This window comes from Apteryx rowi, unplaced genomic scaffold (assembly GCF_003343035.1).
Source record: "Apteryx rowi isolate R43461 unplaced genomic scaffold, aptRow1 scaffold_971, whole genome shotgun sequence".
Taxonomy (NCBI): domain Eukaryota; kingdom Metazoa; phylum Chordata; class Aves; order Apterygiformes; family Apterygidae; genus Apteryx; species Apteryx rowi.
In genome coordinates, this window is record NW_020451284.1 from 1 (window position 1) to 15,556 (window position 15,556).

The 15,556-nt window shown below is 52.0% G+C and overlaps 2 protein-coding genes across 2 annotated transcripts in view; one reads left to right on the top strand and one right to left on the bottom strand.

Annotated features, from left to right (window-relative positions):
- Positions 1 to 484: 484 nt before the first annotated feature.
- LOC112960528 (dihydrolipoyllysine-residue succinyltransferase component of 2-oxoglutarate dehydrogenase complex, mitochondrial-like) lies at positions 485 to 6,576 on the top strand (the record flags this gene model as incomplete). Its single annotated transcript, XM_026054873.1, has 6 exons — positions 485 to 515; positions 889 to 1,019; positions 1,606 to 1,679; positions 2,562 to 2,645; positions 3,172 to 3,339; positions 3,854 to 6,576. Coding segments are annotated over 6 exons (623 nt in total), but the record flags the coding sequence as incomplete, so codon positions are not given.
- A 1,631-nt stretch (positions 6,577 to 8,207) lies between these two features.
- The window catches only part of RPS6KL1 (ribosomal protein S6 kinase like 1), a 15,258-nt gene continuing 7,909 nt past the window's right edge, over positions 8,208 to 15,556 (bottom strand). Inside the window, exons 6-14 of the mRNA XM_026054875.1 lie at positions 15,234 to 15,358; positions 14,311 to 14,403; positions 13,458 to 13,505; positions 12,424 to 12,556; positions 10,099 to 11,058; positions 9,179 to 9,268; positions 8,919 to 9,001; positions 8,540 to 8,635; positions 8,208 to 8,423 (exon numbers count right to left, since the gene is read on the bottom strand). Of these exons, the coding sequence (XP_025910660.1) occupies positions 8,313 to 8,423; positions 8,540 to 8,635; positions 8,919 to 9,001; positions 9,179 to 9,268; positions 10,099 to 11,058; positions 12,424 to 12,556; positions 13,458 to 13,505; positions 14,311 to 14,403; positions 15,234 to 15,358 (1,739 nt within the window). The 3' untranslated portion in view covers positions 8,208 to 8,312. The remainder of the gene's footprint in view (positions 8,424 to 8,539; positions 8,636 to 8,918; positions 9,002 to 9,178; positions 9,269 to 10,098; positions 11,059 to 12,423; positions 12,557 to 13,457; positions 13,506 to 14,310; positions 14,404 to 15,233; positions 15,359 to 15,556) is intronic.

Genomic DNA, 15,556 nt, shown 5'->3' on the forward strand with positions numbered 1-15,556 from the left:
ATCCTGGAGGGCACTAAACCTGTTCTTCAGCTGCAAGTCTTCGGGAGGAGTAGGAGCCTTTCTCCTCCCACGAGCAGTGACCAGTTTCCAGCCTTCTTCTACGGTGTTATGATGTACCATTTCACACGGCACAGAGCCCTCTGGCAACTCCACTGCTGTGGGGGGTTGGGACTCCCAAAGCTGCACAGTCTCCGAGAATACCCTGTCTATCTCTTGCTCATCTTCTCGGATGCTGCGCAGCCTACTGACCTCTTCCCGTAACTCCCTTACCTGACAACACAACTCGTCAACAGCAGCACACCTCCTGCAGGAGAGCTGGCTGCCAGCCCAGGCCTCCCAGAGAGGCCCCAAGCACTCCCTGCAGCCTGAGACCTGTAGAGCTGCATCTGCTGTCAGAGGGTCGGTCTGGGTCCAAGCCTCTGACACAGCAACTCCAACAGCCACTGGGGAACGTGCTCTGCGCTGTGTCATGACCATACTTGAGGAAGCGTACACCACAGGGAACAGAAACGAAGGTACCTTTGTGCGCCCTTCTGCGCGAACTGCTGTGTCTCGCTGCCTCTTTGCAACATCAGTCAGGCCTAAGCAGGAAATAAGTCACGCCCCATTTTGCTTTTGTGCCTGGCAGCATGGCCATACAGGTTAACCTTGTCCTGTTGAGTTTGTGGTCCTGTACCAATTCCTGTGCATTGTTTGGCAGGAGCCTTAGAGCCACTCTCAGCCTGTTCTATCTATGGCATTTTGGAGGATTTTTCAGCAGGCTGAGGATTGGTGGCCAGTTGGTGGTGAAAATCTGCAGCCCTTGGGGCTGGTGCTGAAGTCCCTTACAAAGCAAGTGAATAGTCTTTCCTTGGACTCTCTGGTGACCAGTGTTGTCATGTTTTGCAGTAACATTCGGGAGATGAGAGCCCAGCACAAGGATCCCTTCCTGAAGAAGCACAACCTGAAGCTAGGTTTCATGTCAGCTTTTGTGAAAGCTGCAGCTTTTGCTCTGCAAGACCAGCCTGTTGTGAATGCAGGTGAGCAGTGACCCTTGCCAGTGATTTGTGAACCTCACTGGTGAATGTGGGGGAAGCTGTTAGCCAAGCCCAGGGCAGGGCTTACAGCTTACACAAGCCAGTCAGATACACAAGGCAAAGGGGAACAAAGTCCTATGGGCTGCAGCTGATATTGCTAATGCCACTTATGTAGGCAGAGAACAGTGTGCCAAGAGGGGCAGTTTTAGTGAGGGATTGCAAGGACAGTGGGTCAGGGGCGTTGTGTAACTTGGTGTTCACCCAGCCCATAGTGGGCACAGCCCTGCTGGGTGGCGTGGAGGTAACTGTTGGAGGTGTGCTGCAGTTCCTGGGGGTGTCAGAGCTGCTTGCTCAAACCCAGAAGAGGAGACCAACCAGGGCAATGTCTGAGGGAACTGAACTGACTGGCCAATGTTTCCTCTTTCTCTATCCTGGCACTTTTCCCACAGGGGCAGCAAGGGCTCAGTCTTCTCTGGAGCTATGTTTAAACTAGAGATGAGCAAGTTGTTATGAGTCTGTGGCTACTTCTGGCCTGCTGAGCTCTTGTTCTTGGTTTTCTGTGTGTAACATAGCCTCTTTTCTCTCATAGTGATTGATGATACGACCAAAGAGATTGTGTACAGGGACTATGTGGACATCAGTGTCGCTGTAGCAACTCCCCGGGTAAGTACTTTATATGCTTTGGCCATGCTTCCTGCAGCCTTGGGTCTGGATGGTCATGTATTCTGAGGCAACTCAGCTGTGAGCAACACTGCAGCAGAAACATACTGATGGGACTAGTCTTCCTGATGAGAGGGCTGATACACTGTGGGCTGCTGAAGGGGGATTGGGGAGAAGATGGAGGACTGGCAATATTCTGCCACCATCCTAGGAGATGCAGTGAGAAGGCTAATATAGATCTTAGTGGTTAGTGGGAAAGCTCAAGTTAGGGAAACCCTTTTTTCTTGGACCCATGGGGATATGGCATAGATAGAGAAAGCTTTGTATGTCCTGTCCTTTGGCTAGCCTTGCTGTACTGTCACACCATTTCTGTAAAACACATTGCTGCTTCAAAGGGTTGTTCCTGGTCAGGGAACACATGGAATGGAGATATGAATGTTGAATTAGTTGTTTCTGTTGTGAGGCAGAGTTTCGGCCAGGACTGATGCTCTCTCACTGCTCCCCAATTCTAGAGGAGGTTCAGCATAAAGGGACTCCACTCTTCTTGTGGAGATAGAGGTGGCAACTGAACCCTGCCCAATGCCTTACCTGCTTTTATGAAGGTGGAGTTGGGATTCAAACAGACCCAATTGATTTTAGGTGATGGATTTATGGGCAAAGAAGTTGTCACAGACCTTTCTCATTTACTGTGTTGGCCCTTTGTGCACATCATGCCAGCTTGCCTGGCAGGCTGCCAAGGTGTGAGGCAGCTGTGCCAACCACCTGCTCTGGGCCAAGCAGAAGGCAGGAACTCTGCTGAGCCAAGACCAGGCTCCTGCCCAGTAACGGTTATCCCTGTTTGTCACCGCAGTCAATTTGCTGATCGTGCATTTTGCTTCCCCTTAGGGTCTTGTGGTCCCTGTCATTAGGAACGTAGAAAATATGAACTTTGCTGACATAGAACGTGCTATCCATGAGTTGGGGGAGAAGGTAAGAAAAGCTGGAGATGTCTTTGTAAAGGAATGGAAAGAATTGAGGCTGCTGGATAGGCATGAACTGGTTCAGTCCCTCTGTGGCATCATCTCTGACCTCTAAAACACTGAACTGTGTTGTGGGGTGTGATCCAATTACAGCTGTAGCTGTGCTCATGCCTTACAGGACAGACCTACCTACTTGTTGCCCTTCCAGGAGACCTCAAATGCTGCTTTAGTGGTATAGTGTGTCTTCACCTTTGTCTTTGGAGGCCAAGGCTGAGCTGTCCTGGGATAGAAGTCCCTGTGTCTGCCTCCTGCAAAAGCAAGAGTTGGAAGCTAAGACAAGAGAATCCTGCCCCAAAGCCAGTAAATTTTCAGATTTAAAGACAGGATGCATTTCAAAGTAATTCATTCTTTCAGCTGATCAGTGAGTGAAGCTCTTGCCATCAGCAGTCATTCCTGGAGAGGGTGAACATCCAAACCATTGTACTTTTGCATTCTGTGATCTGTCTGAGCAGCTTTCTAAGACCTTACTCTTCTAGGCACGGAAGAATGAACTGGCCATTGAGGACATGGATGGTGGCACTTTCACAATCAGCAATGGAGGGGTTTTTGGTTCCCTCTTTGGGACACCTATCATTAACCCACCCCAGTCAGCCATCTTAGGCATGCACGCAATCTTTGACAGGCCTGTGGCTGTTGGAGGCAAAGTAAGTGGAGCTGCACAGGAGTTTTCAGAGAGCAGAGGGGAGGGCTCAGTGGGATGAAGGCTGTAGTTTGTATGGTTTTTCTGGGGGCTGGTGCCACCTCCTAAAAGGCTGTCCTGTGAAGGAGAAGCTGAGATGAATGGATGAAGGGCATCTTTGCTGACAGTGGTACGTACCTGAGGTGTGCAGGGGGCCTTGTTCTGTCCGTAAGGGAGAGAACTGGATAATCTGTTTAGGTATGGGGAGGAGGAGGAGGTGGGGCTGTCATCTTCATGACAGAGAACAGACTGTGAAGGGAACAAGGTCCTATGTGTGGTGCAGACTTGGCCAGTGCTGGTGGTCAGCTCCTGGGTGAATGAGTGGGTGTGCAGTCCCACCAGACAAGACACCCCTAGGAGGGGCTGAGGCCATCATTCAGGATAGGAAAAAAAACCAGTTCTTCCCCAAATGTGCCGGAGGGCAGCACGTGAGCAGTAGGGCTGAGCTCACCAATGCCTTTCTCATTCCTCCCCTTCAGATTGAGGTGCGGCCCATGATGTACGTGGCACTGACATACGATCACCGGCTGATTGATGGCAGAGAGGCAGTGACTTTCCTGCGCAAGATCAAGGCGGCGGTGGAGGATCCCCGCGTGCTGCTGCTCGACCTGTAGAGCAGCTATTCCCCCACACAACCCACCCAGGGCAGGGCCACAGCACTAGCAGGGGCAATGCAGGGCATTCAGGAACTGGCAGGGGTCATTCCAGTCTCTCTCCCTCCCCTGTGACTGGAGGTGTTCCAGAGGGAATCCTGGGGATAGCTCCTACCTCCTTTCCTGTTCTGTTTAAAGAAGGATCAGTTTCTCACTGGGACTGCTATACAGTGGGCCAACTACTGAATGGCACTGCCTTTCCAGGGCCATCTCTATAGCATCCTCTCCCTCACAGCACCGAACTCTCACCTCTAGCTTGTCCTATACCACTGGAAAGTGCTTGCTGCTGCTGTGCTAGGGTATCTTTCCCTGCCTCTCCAAGGCAGGTTCAGCTTTATTTCTGAGTACTGAGGTTCCTGGGAGGGAGAAGAAAGGAAAGGCTACTACTGTTCTGTCCCTGTTTTGCTTGAAAATATTTCATGCTCATCAGTCCTGCAAGAGCAGTGTGGGGACACCCAGACTGCAGCAGCATTTTTGATCAGAGCAGGGCTGAGGTGGGTGCCATGCCTCTGCCTAGTTACACTCCCTCTACAGACAGGAACACAGTGGTCACAGCTCCTGTGCTTTCCCTTGGAGATCTTTTCTTTGTTTTGTGTCCAGGTGGGCAGAGCCTGTGATCTCTGTGGAGGTAGCACTGTTCCCAGCAGCCACAACCCTTTCACTATTACATGTCCAACATTAGGGAAGAAACAGCCCCCTGCAGCTGTCTTTGAATCACAGCTCACTGATGGTGGATGAAACTGTTGGCTTCCTGTGTGCAAAGGCTTGGCCTGGTGCTGGCAAAGAGACAGCTGGGGAGGGCCAGGCCTTTAAGGGTAATATGTATATCCCAGTCTAAGGTGGTTGGTTTGAGGGGGGGAGGGGGGCAATCCTTAATCCAATAGCGCACATATGTATTGGGGAGTGAGGGGGTTGCTAGTGCCTGCAGAGTCTATTACCCTCTACACAGAACTTGTAACTAAAATATTTAACATGGCGGATTTTAAATGAAATAAAACTGGGCAACAATTGAGAGGTGGGATGTGTTTGAGGGGGCAAGCAGAAGTTTCTGCGCACAGGCTTGGGCATCAGCAGCAGCCCTAGCTTAGCATAAGAAGCCTGTTACCCGGTGGTGAGAGAAAAGAGGAAACGTGAGCTGGATGCTTCCCTGGGTGCTACTAAACTGAGGCTTCTCTGGCTCTGAACACTCCTGTTCTCAAACCCTCTTTGGCACTGAATTGCCTCTTTCCAGTAACAAGGTTTTCAGGGCTGGAAAGAAGCCTTTTCTTGGTCTGGCAAAATAGACAGCAAGGAAATCCAGGTGTTTGCTAAATGGGATGATAGCCAAGAGGAAGAACCAGGACAGGCTGGCTCAATTATGGAGCTGAAACCAGGTCGGTGTATCCTGATAAAACAGGAGTGTGTTAACTGTAAATGATGAAAGCAGGAAAAAAGGATGTAAACGTTGCAAAGGGAGAAAGGAGGCAAGGAGAAAATTGAAAGATGAAATGTAAAGGAAAAGGGGGCACTGGCTGACCTGTGGTGCTGAGACCATTTCCCAAAGGAGCGGTGCCTGTTCTTAGAACAATAAGAAATCATTCCTGGACCTTGATAGGGTTTTTCCAGCTCTGTCATCAACTTCAGAGAATGGTTTGCACTTCCCAGTTACAAGTGAAGGCAGCCTCTTCTAACAAAGTAGTCCATTGCACCCACAGTTGTGATGCTGATGACCAGGAATGAGTATTTTCTAGTATTGGTTCCTACCCCTTCCTGGCAGCTATGGACCATCATAAACCAGTGGGTGGAGTCAGCTTTTCCTTGGACTTTCCCTGATGTGTGCAGGATTGGACTGAGGTAGAAGGTTTAAAAAACAAACAAACAAAAAAAAAACCCCACACTCTCCCATGCTCTAAAGAAGGAGGCTCTAGCTGCTCTTGCATGACGAAATTGAGTTAAAAAAGAGCCTTTCTGATATAAAATGCTGCTTGTACCGCAGTCTCCATGCACGTTTAGAATACAGAGGGCCCCCCTTAACTGTAGGAGTGAGGCTGGGGGCAAGGCACTGCCTGTATTCTGTCTGGGGCTGCAATAAATGAGGCCTTTGAACTACACCGAGTGAAGGGACAGTCTAGCTCTTACAATGAGGCAGCATAGCAAACTAACTGGCCTGTTTGATCTTTCCTGATGGGGCTCACTGCAGGAGTGTCAAGTAGCTGCACTGCTTGACACTTCCTTTCTGACCCTCCTCGGCAAAGCCCAGGGTACTGTGTTGCACGAAGCCATGCTGYGGCCTAGCACCCGGGCAAGGGCAGTCCTGCTCAGACACCCAGGAGTCRTAGGATGAGGAGGCTGGAAGGAAAATGGAGCCTGCTGCTGGCAGGGTTCAACTAGTGCAGTCTACCTGTCAGAGGCCGCCTTAGAAAAAGCCCCAGGTTTCCTGCTCCACTGTGCTTGGCTTTCATTGACATTAGTTCTTCCCCTGCTCCCCATCCTCCTGCATTCAGCTTCTCCAGCTAGCTGGTCTGCTTTTGCACAGCTGTTCCTTTGAAGTGTATGCTGCATTTGCTAAATTGGAGGAGCTGTGTGTTTTGGGTTTTGCTTCCCTCTGGTGGACAGCACTTTTGCTGCCCAAGAGCCAAGGGGAGAGACAGCAAGGAGCTGGGCATTATTGCTGTCAGCAAACAGAAGTGGGAACCAGCTAGCCACAGCCCAGGGTCACTGGTGTCCGAAATTGCAGACACCAGTTAATATTTGCAGGGGGAGGATCAAGCAGTGGGAACTGGGAGGGGAGGGCAAGAAATAACATCAGGAGTGCTTTGCTGTGCCCACTCCCAAATAAGTGCCCACTCCCAAATCAGTTTCATGACAGCATGAACATTTCTAGATATTCCTTCAGCCTCCAGCTACTTTGACTTGCAAGACTGAGCACAGACTTCTCTTGCCTTGCACCATTAGCAGAAGCCTCCTGCTCACCCCCGTCTTCCATCCTGACTTCTGTTTATGCTTCTTGCTGGTTAAATATCCCCTCCTTAGATTTGCAGTTTCTCAGAATTCATCCCTTCAACCCCTTGCTGTTTGTCCTGCAAGAAATCATCATGCTCAAAGCACAGCAAACTCAGGGAGACCAGCCTGCTTCTCTAACAGCAGAAGGGAGCACCCAGGAATAGGAGCACACTCTGGGCATGCTAAGGCTGGAGACAGAACAGGGGACAACACCAAAAGGCAACATTAGAATGAATTACAGGCACTGTGGATTTTCCCAACCCCGTGGGCTGCAACCATACTGCCATACAGCCTGGGTGAGGAGCAGAATCCTTTCCCCAGGATACAGGCTTGAGGCAGGCAGAGGGGTAGATGTCCAGGCAATCCTTGCCATGTTCTGACCTTTGGCAGCAGGGTGGAGGGCACTGTCAGGTAGTGGAGATGGGCATGAAGGGCTGCAGGCTGCACTGGCCTCAGCCACACCAACTCCATCCCTGGCAGGGGTAGACTTGCTGTTCCCCTCTTTGTAAAAGGCAAAACTCAAGCTCCAGCCCAGGGTTCCCAGGCAGGTTTAAGAGCCAGATCTGGGGTCCTCCCTCACTTGGCATGCTGGGCCAAGGCCTGGCTAGTCCAACTCAGAAACAAAAGCACACTTCTGAACCCAATGACACATGGTTTATTCTTTTCAGACAGCCACCATGAAAAGACTGGGGGGGGCTCCATCCCCTCCCACCCCAGCTCCCTGCAGCAGGCATTATCCACACACATGCAGCCAGTGAATGACACAAAAGACAGGCCTGGGCACTAGCCAGCAGGGCCCAGAGGAAATGCACTTGGAAGCCACAAAAAGTAATGGGGAGATCAACTCTGTTAGCAGCAGAGAGAAAAACCACAGGGAAGGAATCCCACAGCACAGTGCTAAGCAGAGGAAGGGACACTGGTGCCTGACAGGAAGCCCCGGAAGGGGAGCGTGGCCTCTCCCTGGAGGTCAGGAAGGTTGGTGTACCTAAGGCTCAGGGTGTGGGACCCCTTTCCCACCATGAAGAACTCAGTGGGAGACAGCCTGTCCCAGACCACAGCCTGCTTGCTCAGAGACACTAACAGAATTGCAAGAAGAGATGGAAGAACATTTAAGGCTGCAAAACCTCATGCGCCCCCCCCCACCCCACCCCAGGGCAGCCCTTGCAGGCAAACCTCCCCCAGCAGGCAGAGCTGCCAGTGCCACATGGGTTCACAAGTTCCAGGGAGCAGCTGCCCTGCACCCAGCTCCCCGCAAGAAGGGTCAGAGAAGCCCTGGCCCTGCTCCGCTCCCACCCCAGCCTGCCTAGCCCACCAGCTTGTTCCACTGGACAGTGCTGAAGAAGGAGTGGGACTTCAGCTTCGCAATTCCACCTCCTCCCGAGCCCAAACGCTGCTTAGGGCTATACTGCAGGAGCTGCAGAGAAAAGGGACAGGACACCAGGGTGGGAAGATGGATACACTGAAAAGCAGCTACCCAGCCTCAGCCCCTGCCTTCTCCCAGCCTCCCCCACCTCCACCCAGACTCCTCACCTCAGTGAGCAGCGATGCAGCTGCCAGGCTGAGTCCCTCTGGCAGGTGCAGCTGGGTGTGAGGTTGAATCCCTGAAGGGTGGTTTTGGGACAGGGGCTGCAGGAGGCAAAGGATGACGGTGAGCAGAGGCACCGACTGGGGTATTAACATCCTGCTAAGACTTCACCACCATACAACCCCACCCTAGCATGGTAGGATTTAAAATCCCAGGTCCTCAGCACCCAGAGATCCAGGCACCAAGAATCACACACCTGAGACAATTTGGCACACAGCTGATGTGCCCACACTGGAATTCATCCTCCCAGCCCCTGTATGGACAGGAGCTCTTCTACTAAGGTTCCCCCCACCACAAGTACTACATAGCTCCTCTGCCTCTTACCACTCCTGTCAGCAGCTCATACAACAGAGACCCAAAGCTCCAGCAGTCAGCAGTTTCAGTCAGCTCAGAAATGCCCCCCACTTCTGCAGGAAGAGCCAGAGAAGAATTAGAGCTGGAGGCAGGGCAGTACCTGGGCACCAGGGCCTGTGGCTGCTAGTGACTGCCATTCTAGGCAAGCCTCACTGCATGCAGGAGCCCTCTCTCCCCAGGTCAATGGCAGTGGGGAGAGGTCAGGAGAAGGGAGGGCAAGCTTCCCTTACCTGGGGCACTATAGAGCTCCTCCAGAGCTTGGCTGCAGCACCGTGGCTCCACCTCTGTCCACTGGCCAAAGAAGGTAAGACGGACATGACCTGCAGACCAGCATGAGAGCCAAGAGCAGGGAGGTTAGCATAAAACTAGCAACTCCAGCAGGAACGCAAACCCAAGCCACATTCCCCTCAGTTGGAAGCAGGAGACGTCACTGGGAAAAGCCAGGGTGCTGGGTCCCTGCTACACCCTGGACACAGAGGGGTTGTGCCTCCCACAGCCACCCAACAGTTGCCTCAGATGTCCAGCAGGCACATGCAGCTGGTGGGTCTGGTTAGAGGGGATTCAAGCTCAACAACCCTGGGGCAGGCTGCAGTGAGGAGAGGCAGTGCCAAAGGGAGAAAGGTTAGCTTCCCCCTCACAAAGCTATCTCTTGGTTTTTCCCCTAACCACGTTGTGGGGCAATCTTTAGCTTGCCCCCATTCTTGCCAGTTGGTCAGGGACTTGCACTCAGAGGCTTGCACAGACAGCAACAACTCATGGCGTGAGGGGAAGGACAGGCTCAGGAACACCCAAGGGGGCAGTAACTACAGGCAGGAGCAAACTGCAATTCCACTAACCTCAGACACAGTTTAGCTGGTCTCAGATTCCCTGTGCTGGGATTTCCCAGGCAGCCAGACCCCACATGGGAGCAGAAGTATCGCATTCCTGTGGCTATGGCCCCTACTCTCCCTCTGCAGAAACATCTCTTGTAATAATCTCTTGGAAACCCCAATCCAGACCACACTTCCATGCTCAAAGACATCCAAATCTCCCCTCCCTCCCCCAAAGCAAACTCAAGAGAGTTCAAGTCTCCTGGATATGGGGCAGACAGGAGTCTTCCAGCCAACAACCCTCCCTCCCCCTTGGGGAAGCAGCCTTGGGCTCTACCTACCAGCTGTATCAAGCAGCAGGTTCCTGGGGTTGAGGTCCCGGCACAATACACCCTGTTGGTGAAGTCCCTCTAAGGCCAAGAGGATTTCTGCTGCCCACAGCTGGACTTGCTCCTCCTTCACAGCCCAGGCTCTCTGGTTATGCCCACAGGGAGCCAGAGACCTGCACAGTCCTGATACCGGCTCCTCTCTGAGTGGGCCACTGGTCATGCTTCCTCCCCACAGGGGCTCCTGCATCCCAGGGTCAGGCCCAGGCCCACAGGGCCTGCCAGAACTGTGCATGGCAATTCCTGCACAAAGCTGCCTCTGTCCTGAGGAAGCCAGGAAGGGCTGAGCCCAGGGGGCCTCAGACACTTGATGAGACTGAGGCTCCCCCTTTCCTGGATGGTCCCCTGTCACAGTCTTTGGCATACAGGCAGGCGTTTGGGGAAGCCTTTCACCAGCAAGTGGCCTGGGATCCTGCCAGGAGGCTGCTCTTTGTGATACACTGCCCACACCCTTGCTGCTGGTTAGAGAGTCCCAGGGGTGCAGGACCAGGCCCTGGTTTTTGAGGTGGCTGGGGCCTTTGGTTGATGCTGCTGGAACATGGTCCATGATGCCAGGCAGAGCCTGCATCACACTTAAACCCTGCCCTCCATCTGCAGCCTCTGTGCTGCTGGCAGGAGCCAAGAGAAGCTGGCAGTGACTCCCAGGTCTGGGGTCTGTGCTGTCAGGGAACTCCTCCCAAGGGGGAGAAAGGTCAGTGTTTCCCAACAGGCGGTGGTTCGCAGAGCCCAGGGGGCCACTGTCTGTCCGAGCAGAGAAGATGCAGTCTCGACTGCTCCCATGGAAGCTTCCCACTGCCTCCTCTCTGCCACGGTCCCTCAGGGTTGGAATGTGCTTTGAATGCAGGAAACCAGAGCCATCAGAGGAGCCCTGTTGGACACAATACTTGGAGCGGAGGTGAGACCACAGCATCTCCCCTGGAAAGTGAGAAGAAGAAAAAGTGATGGGGTAGAAAGCATTCCAGGTTCCCCCCTCCGTGAGCACCACCCATTCAGGCACAGGCCAAGGCCTACACACTCTGCATATGACTAGACCTTAATTTCTCCTGAAGTAAACCTGAAGTTCATGTAGAATATACCCAAACCCTATGAATGCAGGTCACTCAACTCCATACTCCTCAGTGATCCAGCACATGAGTAGCTCATTCCCCCCTCCTTCAGCAGCCTTTTGCCACCCCTTCTGCACAGTCTCCTTGATCCCAGCCACATCACTTCCATGTCACAGTCCAGCCACATCTTCACACATGCCCCTGATCCTGCAGTCATCCCCACTCTCCCTTGAAAGCATTTCCTCCCTACACCCCAGCAACAGTGCTGCCAGAGAGAGCCCACAGCATGGAACAAAGCACTCTGGTCAGTGATGAGTCAGAGCAGCGAGGCCTGGAGCTCAGAGCACACTGCCAGAGCTTCCAGCAAGTTGGCGGACCCACTGATCACAAGAGGCAGTCTCATTAAACTCAGCTGCTGGTTGCTTTCTGCAAATTCATTGCACAAAGACACTTGAGAAGCTGAGGCTGTTCTCCAGCACACATCAGACTGTTTGTCATTAATGGACTCCACCTGCTGCTTCCTACCCACCCACTCATCTGGCAGAGAGCAAAGAAGCTCCTCACTCCTAAGCAGCCTGCACTTTGTCACTCTTCTTTACCCAAACCCTTATGTTCTCCTTGCCCTTTGTCCCCTGATTCTCCATCTTCTCTCTTTGGTCTTGTCTCAAAATCCAGTGTGGCCTCTTCTTTTGTAACCAGTTACCATGAATGTCTTGTTCAAAATGTCTGAGTGAACTACCTCACTTGGATCTCCTTTTCCATCACCTTGCTGCCATAGCCAAACTGTGCCAGCAAGAAAGAGAGGTTTTTCTTTCCAAAACCCTTTGCTGGTTTGCTTCCATATCTCAGACCATGCCAGAAGATACCAGACCATATCAACTTCCTTACAGTGAGGTACGATTTTATGATGATACCCTCACACAGGACTCAATGATGCTAAAGCTAGTTTCCACATTCCCCCCACTGCAAACCTCTCTCTCCTAGGTCTCCATAACTCCATTTCTAGCTTACTTCCTCAGTCAGTTCTTATCAAAACTCCTGAATCCTCAATAAAGCTTAGTGGCTCCTTCCGCAAAGTCTTCAGCCACCTTTCTAAGGAGGAGCACTTGTGCTGTCACTATAGAAAACAGTCCTAAAACAGCAGGAGAAACATATTTGAGATCAAAAGAAAGGGAGGCTGAGGGTGAGAGCAGGATGCCATGTGGACAGCAAGCAAGTACAACAAAGCACTTACCCTGCACGTGCTCCAGGTGGAGGAAGATGGAGTCCTCACTCACGTAGTAGCACAGCAGCTTGACCATGAAGGGGACTCCATGAGGAATGATGGTCTGCCGCTCACGAGTCTCCACATGGGATTTGGGGAGGCTCTGGGGAGGTAAATGGAGGTGGGTGTTACAGCAGGGTAGGTGCTTGGACTCCCTGGAACCTAGCACCTGGCAGCACAGGAGGCTAGCTGGAAAGACCTGTTGGTAAGTGCCATCTGACAAGCCCCATGGCTGTCCTCCCCATGTCACTCACAACAGAGCTCTCCAACTGGAAAACYTGCAGCTCGTGCTTAGACAAGTCTGTCAGTCCCTAGCACCTAGCTGTGGTGATGCAGAACTCTGCAAAGCTCTGCCAATGCACAACACTCCCCACCTGCAAGTCACACTGCTGCTCCAGAACAGTGGCCATCCCCCACAACTGCACCAACTCAAACTTCGACTAAACAAATGACTTCAAGCTGGAGTTTACCATTCCAGCTCTCTACTTTCCCCTCTGGGATTGATGCTTCTCCCTGTTATGCCAGGGCCTCCTTGTCCAGTTACTGAAGTCCTTCATTTTTAGCAAACAGCTGGACTAAGGGCACTGGGAGAGTGCCCTAGAACCTGTAACTGAGCACCCTCCACCCCACATCATCCGCCATCTATTTCATGGTGGGCTCAGATTATCTAACATGGGCATAAGGCTTGGGTTGCACCATTACAAGGCTGAGGTCCACCAGAGGAACAGAAGGAATGTAGCTCAAGCTTCAGGAAGGAGCTAAGAAGGAGAGCTGCTTCCCTTTTGATTGCAGAAGATGGCTGAGAGAGGAGAGTGAACAAAAAATAGCAGATCACAGAGGTTTTAGAGGAAGTTTGATGTTCTTAAAGCTTCCCTTTGCTGAGCTGCATCTAAAAKGAGCTAAGGAGTATTCCCCACTCAACCATATTGGCTAGAAGATATCTCCTCCCCGAGGTCACCCAAAGAAGATGAAGACAGATGAGCTGTGAAGCTGGCAACACCCACCTTAAGTATAAAGGTCCCATCCGTGGCTGGATCCTGAACTATCTGCACCTATAAGCAGTATACACAGAATATGTCAGAAGTGGTAACTGCTCTCATCCCARCTCACAGCCTACAGTAATATCCCAGACTTAACTCTGGAATTAAAACAAACTCCCACTCAACTACCAGAGTTTGGCATTGCTCAAACCCCTATTCTTGAAATACCAAATATGGTTATTACTGCTGAGATAGGCAAGGAGCCAGGGATTAGAGCGCTAACCAAAGAGGTGACTGTCACACCATTTTTGCTCCCTTCACCAAGGAAGTATTCACATTACTCTTTCTGGGCTCTGCCCACCTGGGCCTCAGCAGGTTGTGAGAAACACCTTAGTCCTGATAAACTGAGATGTGTGATTCGCAGAAGGGAACAATGTGTCAGTGCATGCATGGAGATGGTAAGCCTGGCATCTTCACTCCGAGATCATGAACTATTAACTAGTTTATTCATGCAGAAAGCTTGTCTTCTGCAGAAGTCTAGACTATCTGTAGGTATCTACCATCACAGCACCTAGGCATCAAGATTGATTCCCTACATTGGAAAGGAATGGAGATGCCAGCTTCTTTGCAAATATCTTGGGAGCTTTAGTAACCACAAGTAATGGGGACATTAACAGACTTCTCATCTGACAAAGAGACTCCTACCCTCCCCTGAGGATTTTACTTGGTGGGAATGATTTGGATGAAAACCCTCATGCTCCTTGGTAAGCGCACCAAGGGCAGTCACCTGCATCCCAGCTAGTAAGACCTTCCAGGCTACATTTGGCTTGGCCCAGCCCCAGCCTCATCCCCTCCCACTTCCAGACACAGTCATTACCTTATCAATCACTCCCACAACCTTATACCGTCTCAGGTTCTCCACTGCTGAGCTTAGTGTCCTGATCGGCCGGAAGCGAAGGCTGCTGTAACCCTGCAAGACAGTGAGAAAAAGATGAGGGACCTAGAGATGCTAGGGTTGTTGCCATTCTCCCACCATTCTCCTCACCAGCCTTTCCTCAGGCCCTTACCCTGTCCTGCCTCACTCTCCTGTCCCTTCATTTCCCATCTGGTCCCATAATGGTGTGTGAGCTGCAGTTATCTTTGCTGAACACAGCTTGTTTTCCATCCAGATGGGAACAATGAGAGGAAGACGGTTTTACATCTAATAAGATGGTTGCCCCTGTTGGCTTCTGTCCCATCAAAATGTCCATTTTTGCTATTAAGAATGATGATAAAAAGCTAAATAACACACCTTGCAAGAGTCCTGGAAATAACCCAGGCAAGCTGGGCACAGCTCAACCCTTCACTCCAGACAGGAAAAAGGGCTGACACCAGGATCCCTCAGGAGGCCAGTGACACTCTGCAGCTGACACATTTGTCATTTTCTCTACACCACCTGACCATGGCATCCAGCCATTTGTACACAGGTGGTTGAGAATGTTCACCATGGATGTGTTATCACATCGAGGTGCCTCTTTGGTGTTCCTCACCACCAGGTTTTCCTGTACCAAGGAGCCATTGCTATTACATCCCAGCAGTTCCATATTCCATGGGCTCAGAATCCCACCCTTATTACCCCAAGCCTTTGCCTCACCCCCCACCCACGGCAGACACRTGCTCAGGTTTACTATGTGGGCTCAACCAGCACCAGTGTGTGCGCTCATCAGGTTTCCGCCTCAGGATTCAGCCAAGTCAGCCCCAAGCATTTGGCCCTCAGAGATGACTGACCCATGGAGGCCACATCCAGCCCCAGCTCCTCACCGTGTCTGCGGGGCTGCCATTCCCCAAAGTCCGCTGGAGGTGGCAGTTGAAGATCTCCTCCGCACGCTTCAGGTACTGTGTTATCTTCCGTTTCACAGCCTCCCGCCGCTCCTTATTGGGGTCAACTGCAGGTAAGAGAGAAGACAGGCATTAGGGACCTGCCCACAGACTGACCCTCCCCAGCACTCCCGTCACAACCTTTGTCCCTGCAGGATTCCCTCACACCTTGTCTAGCTGCGCTAACCACCTGCAAGGCTGCCTCTGTGCCATGGCCGCCAGCCCTCCCGCCCGGCCCCTTCCCCCGGGGCTTGTCCAGCGTCCCT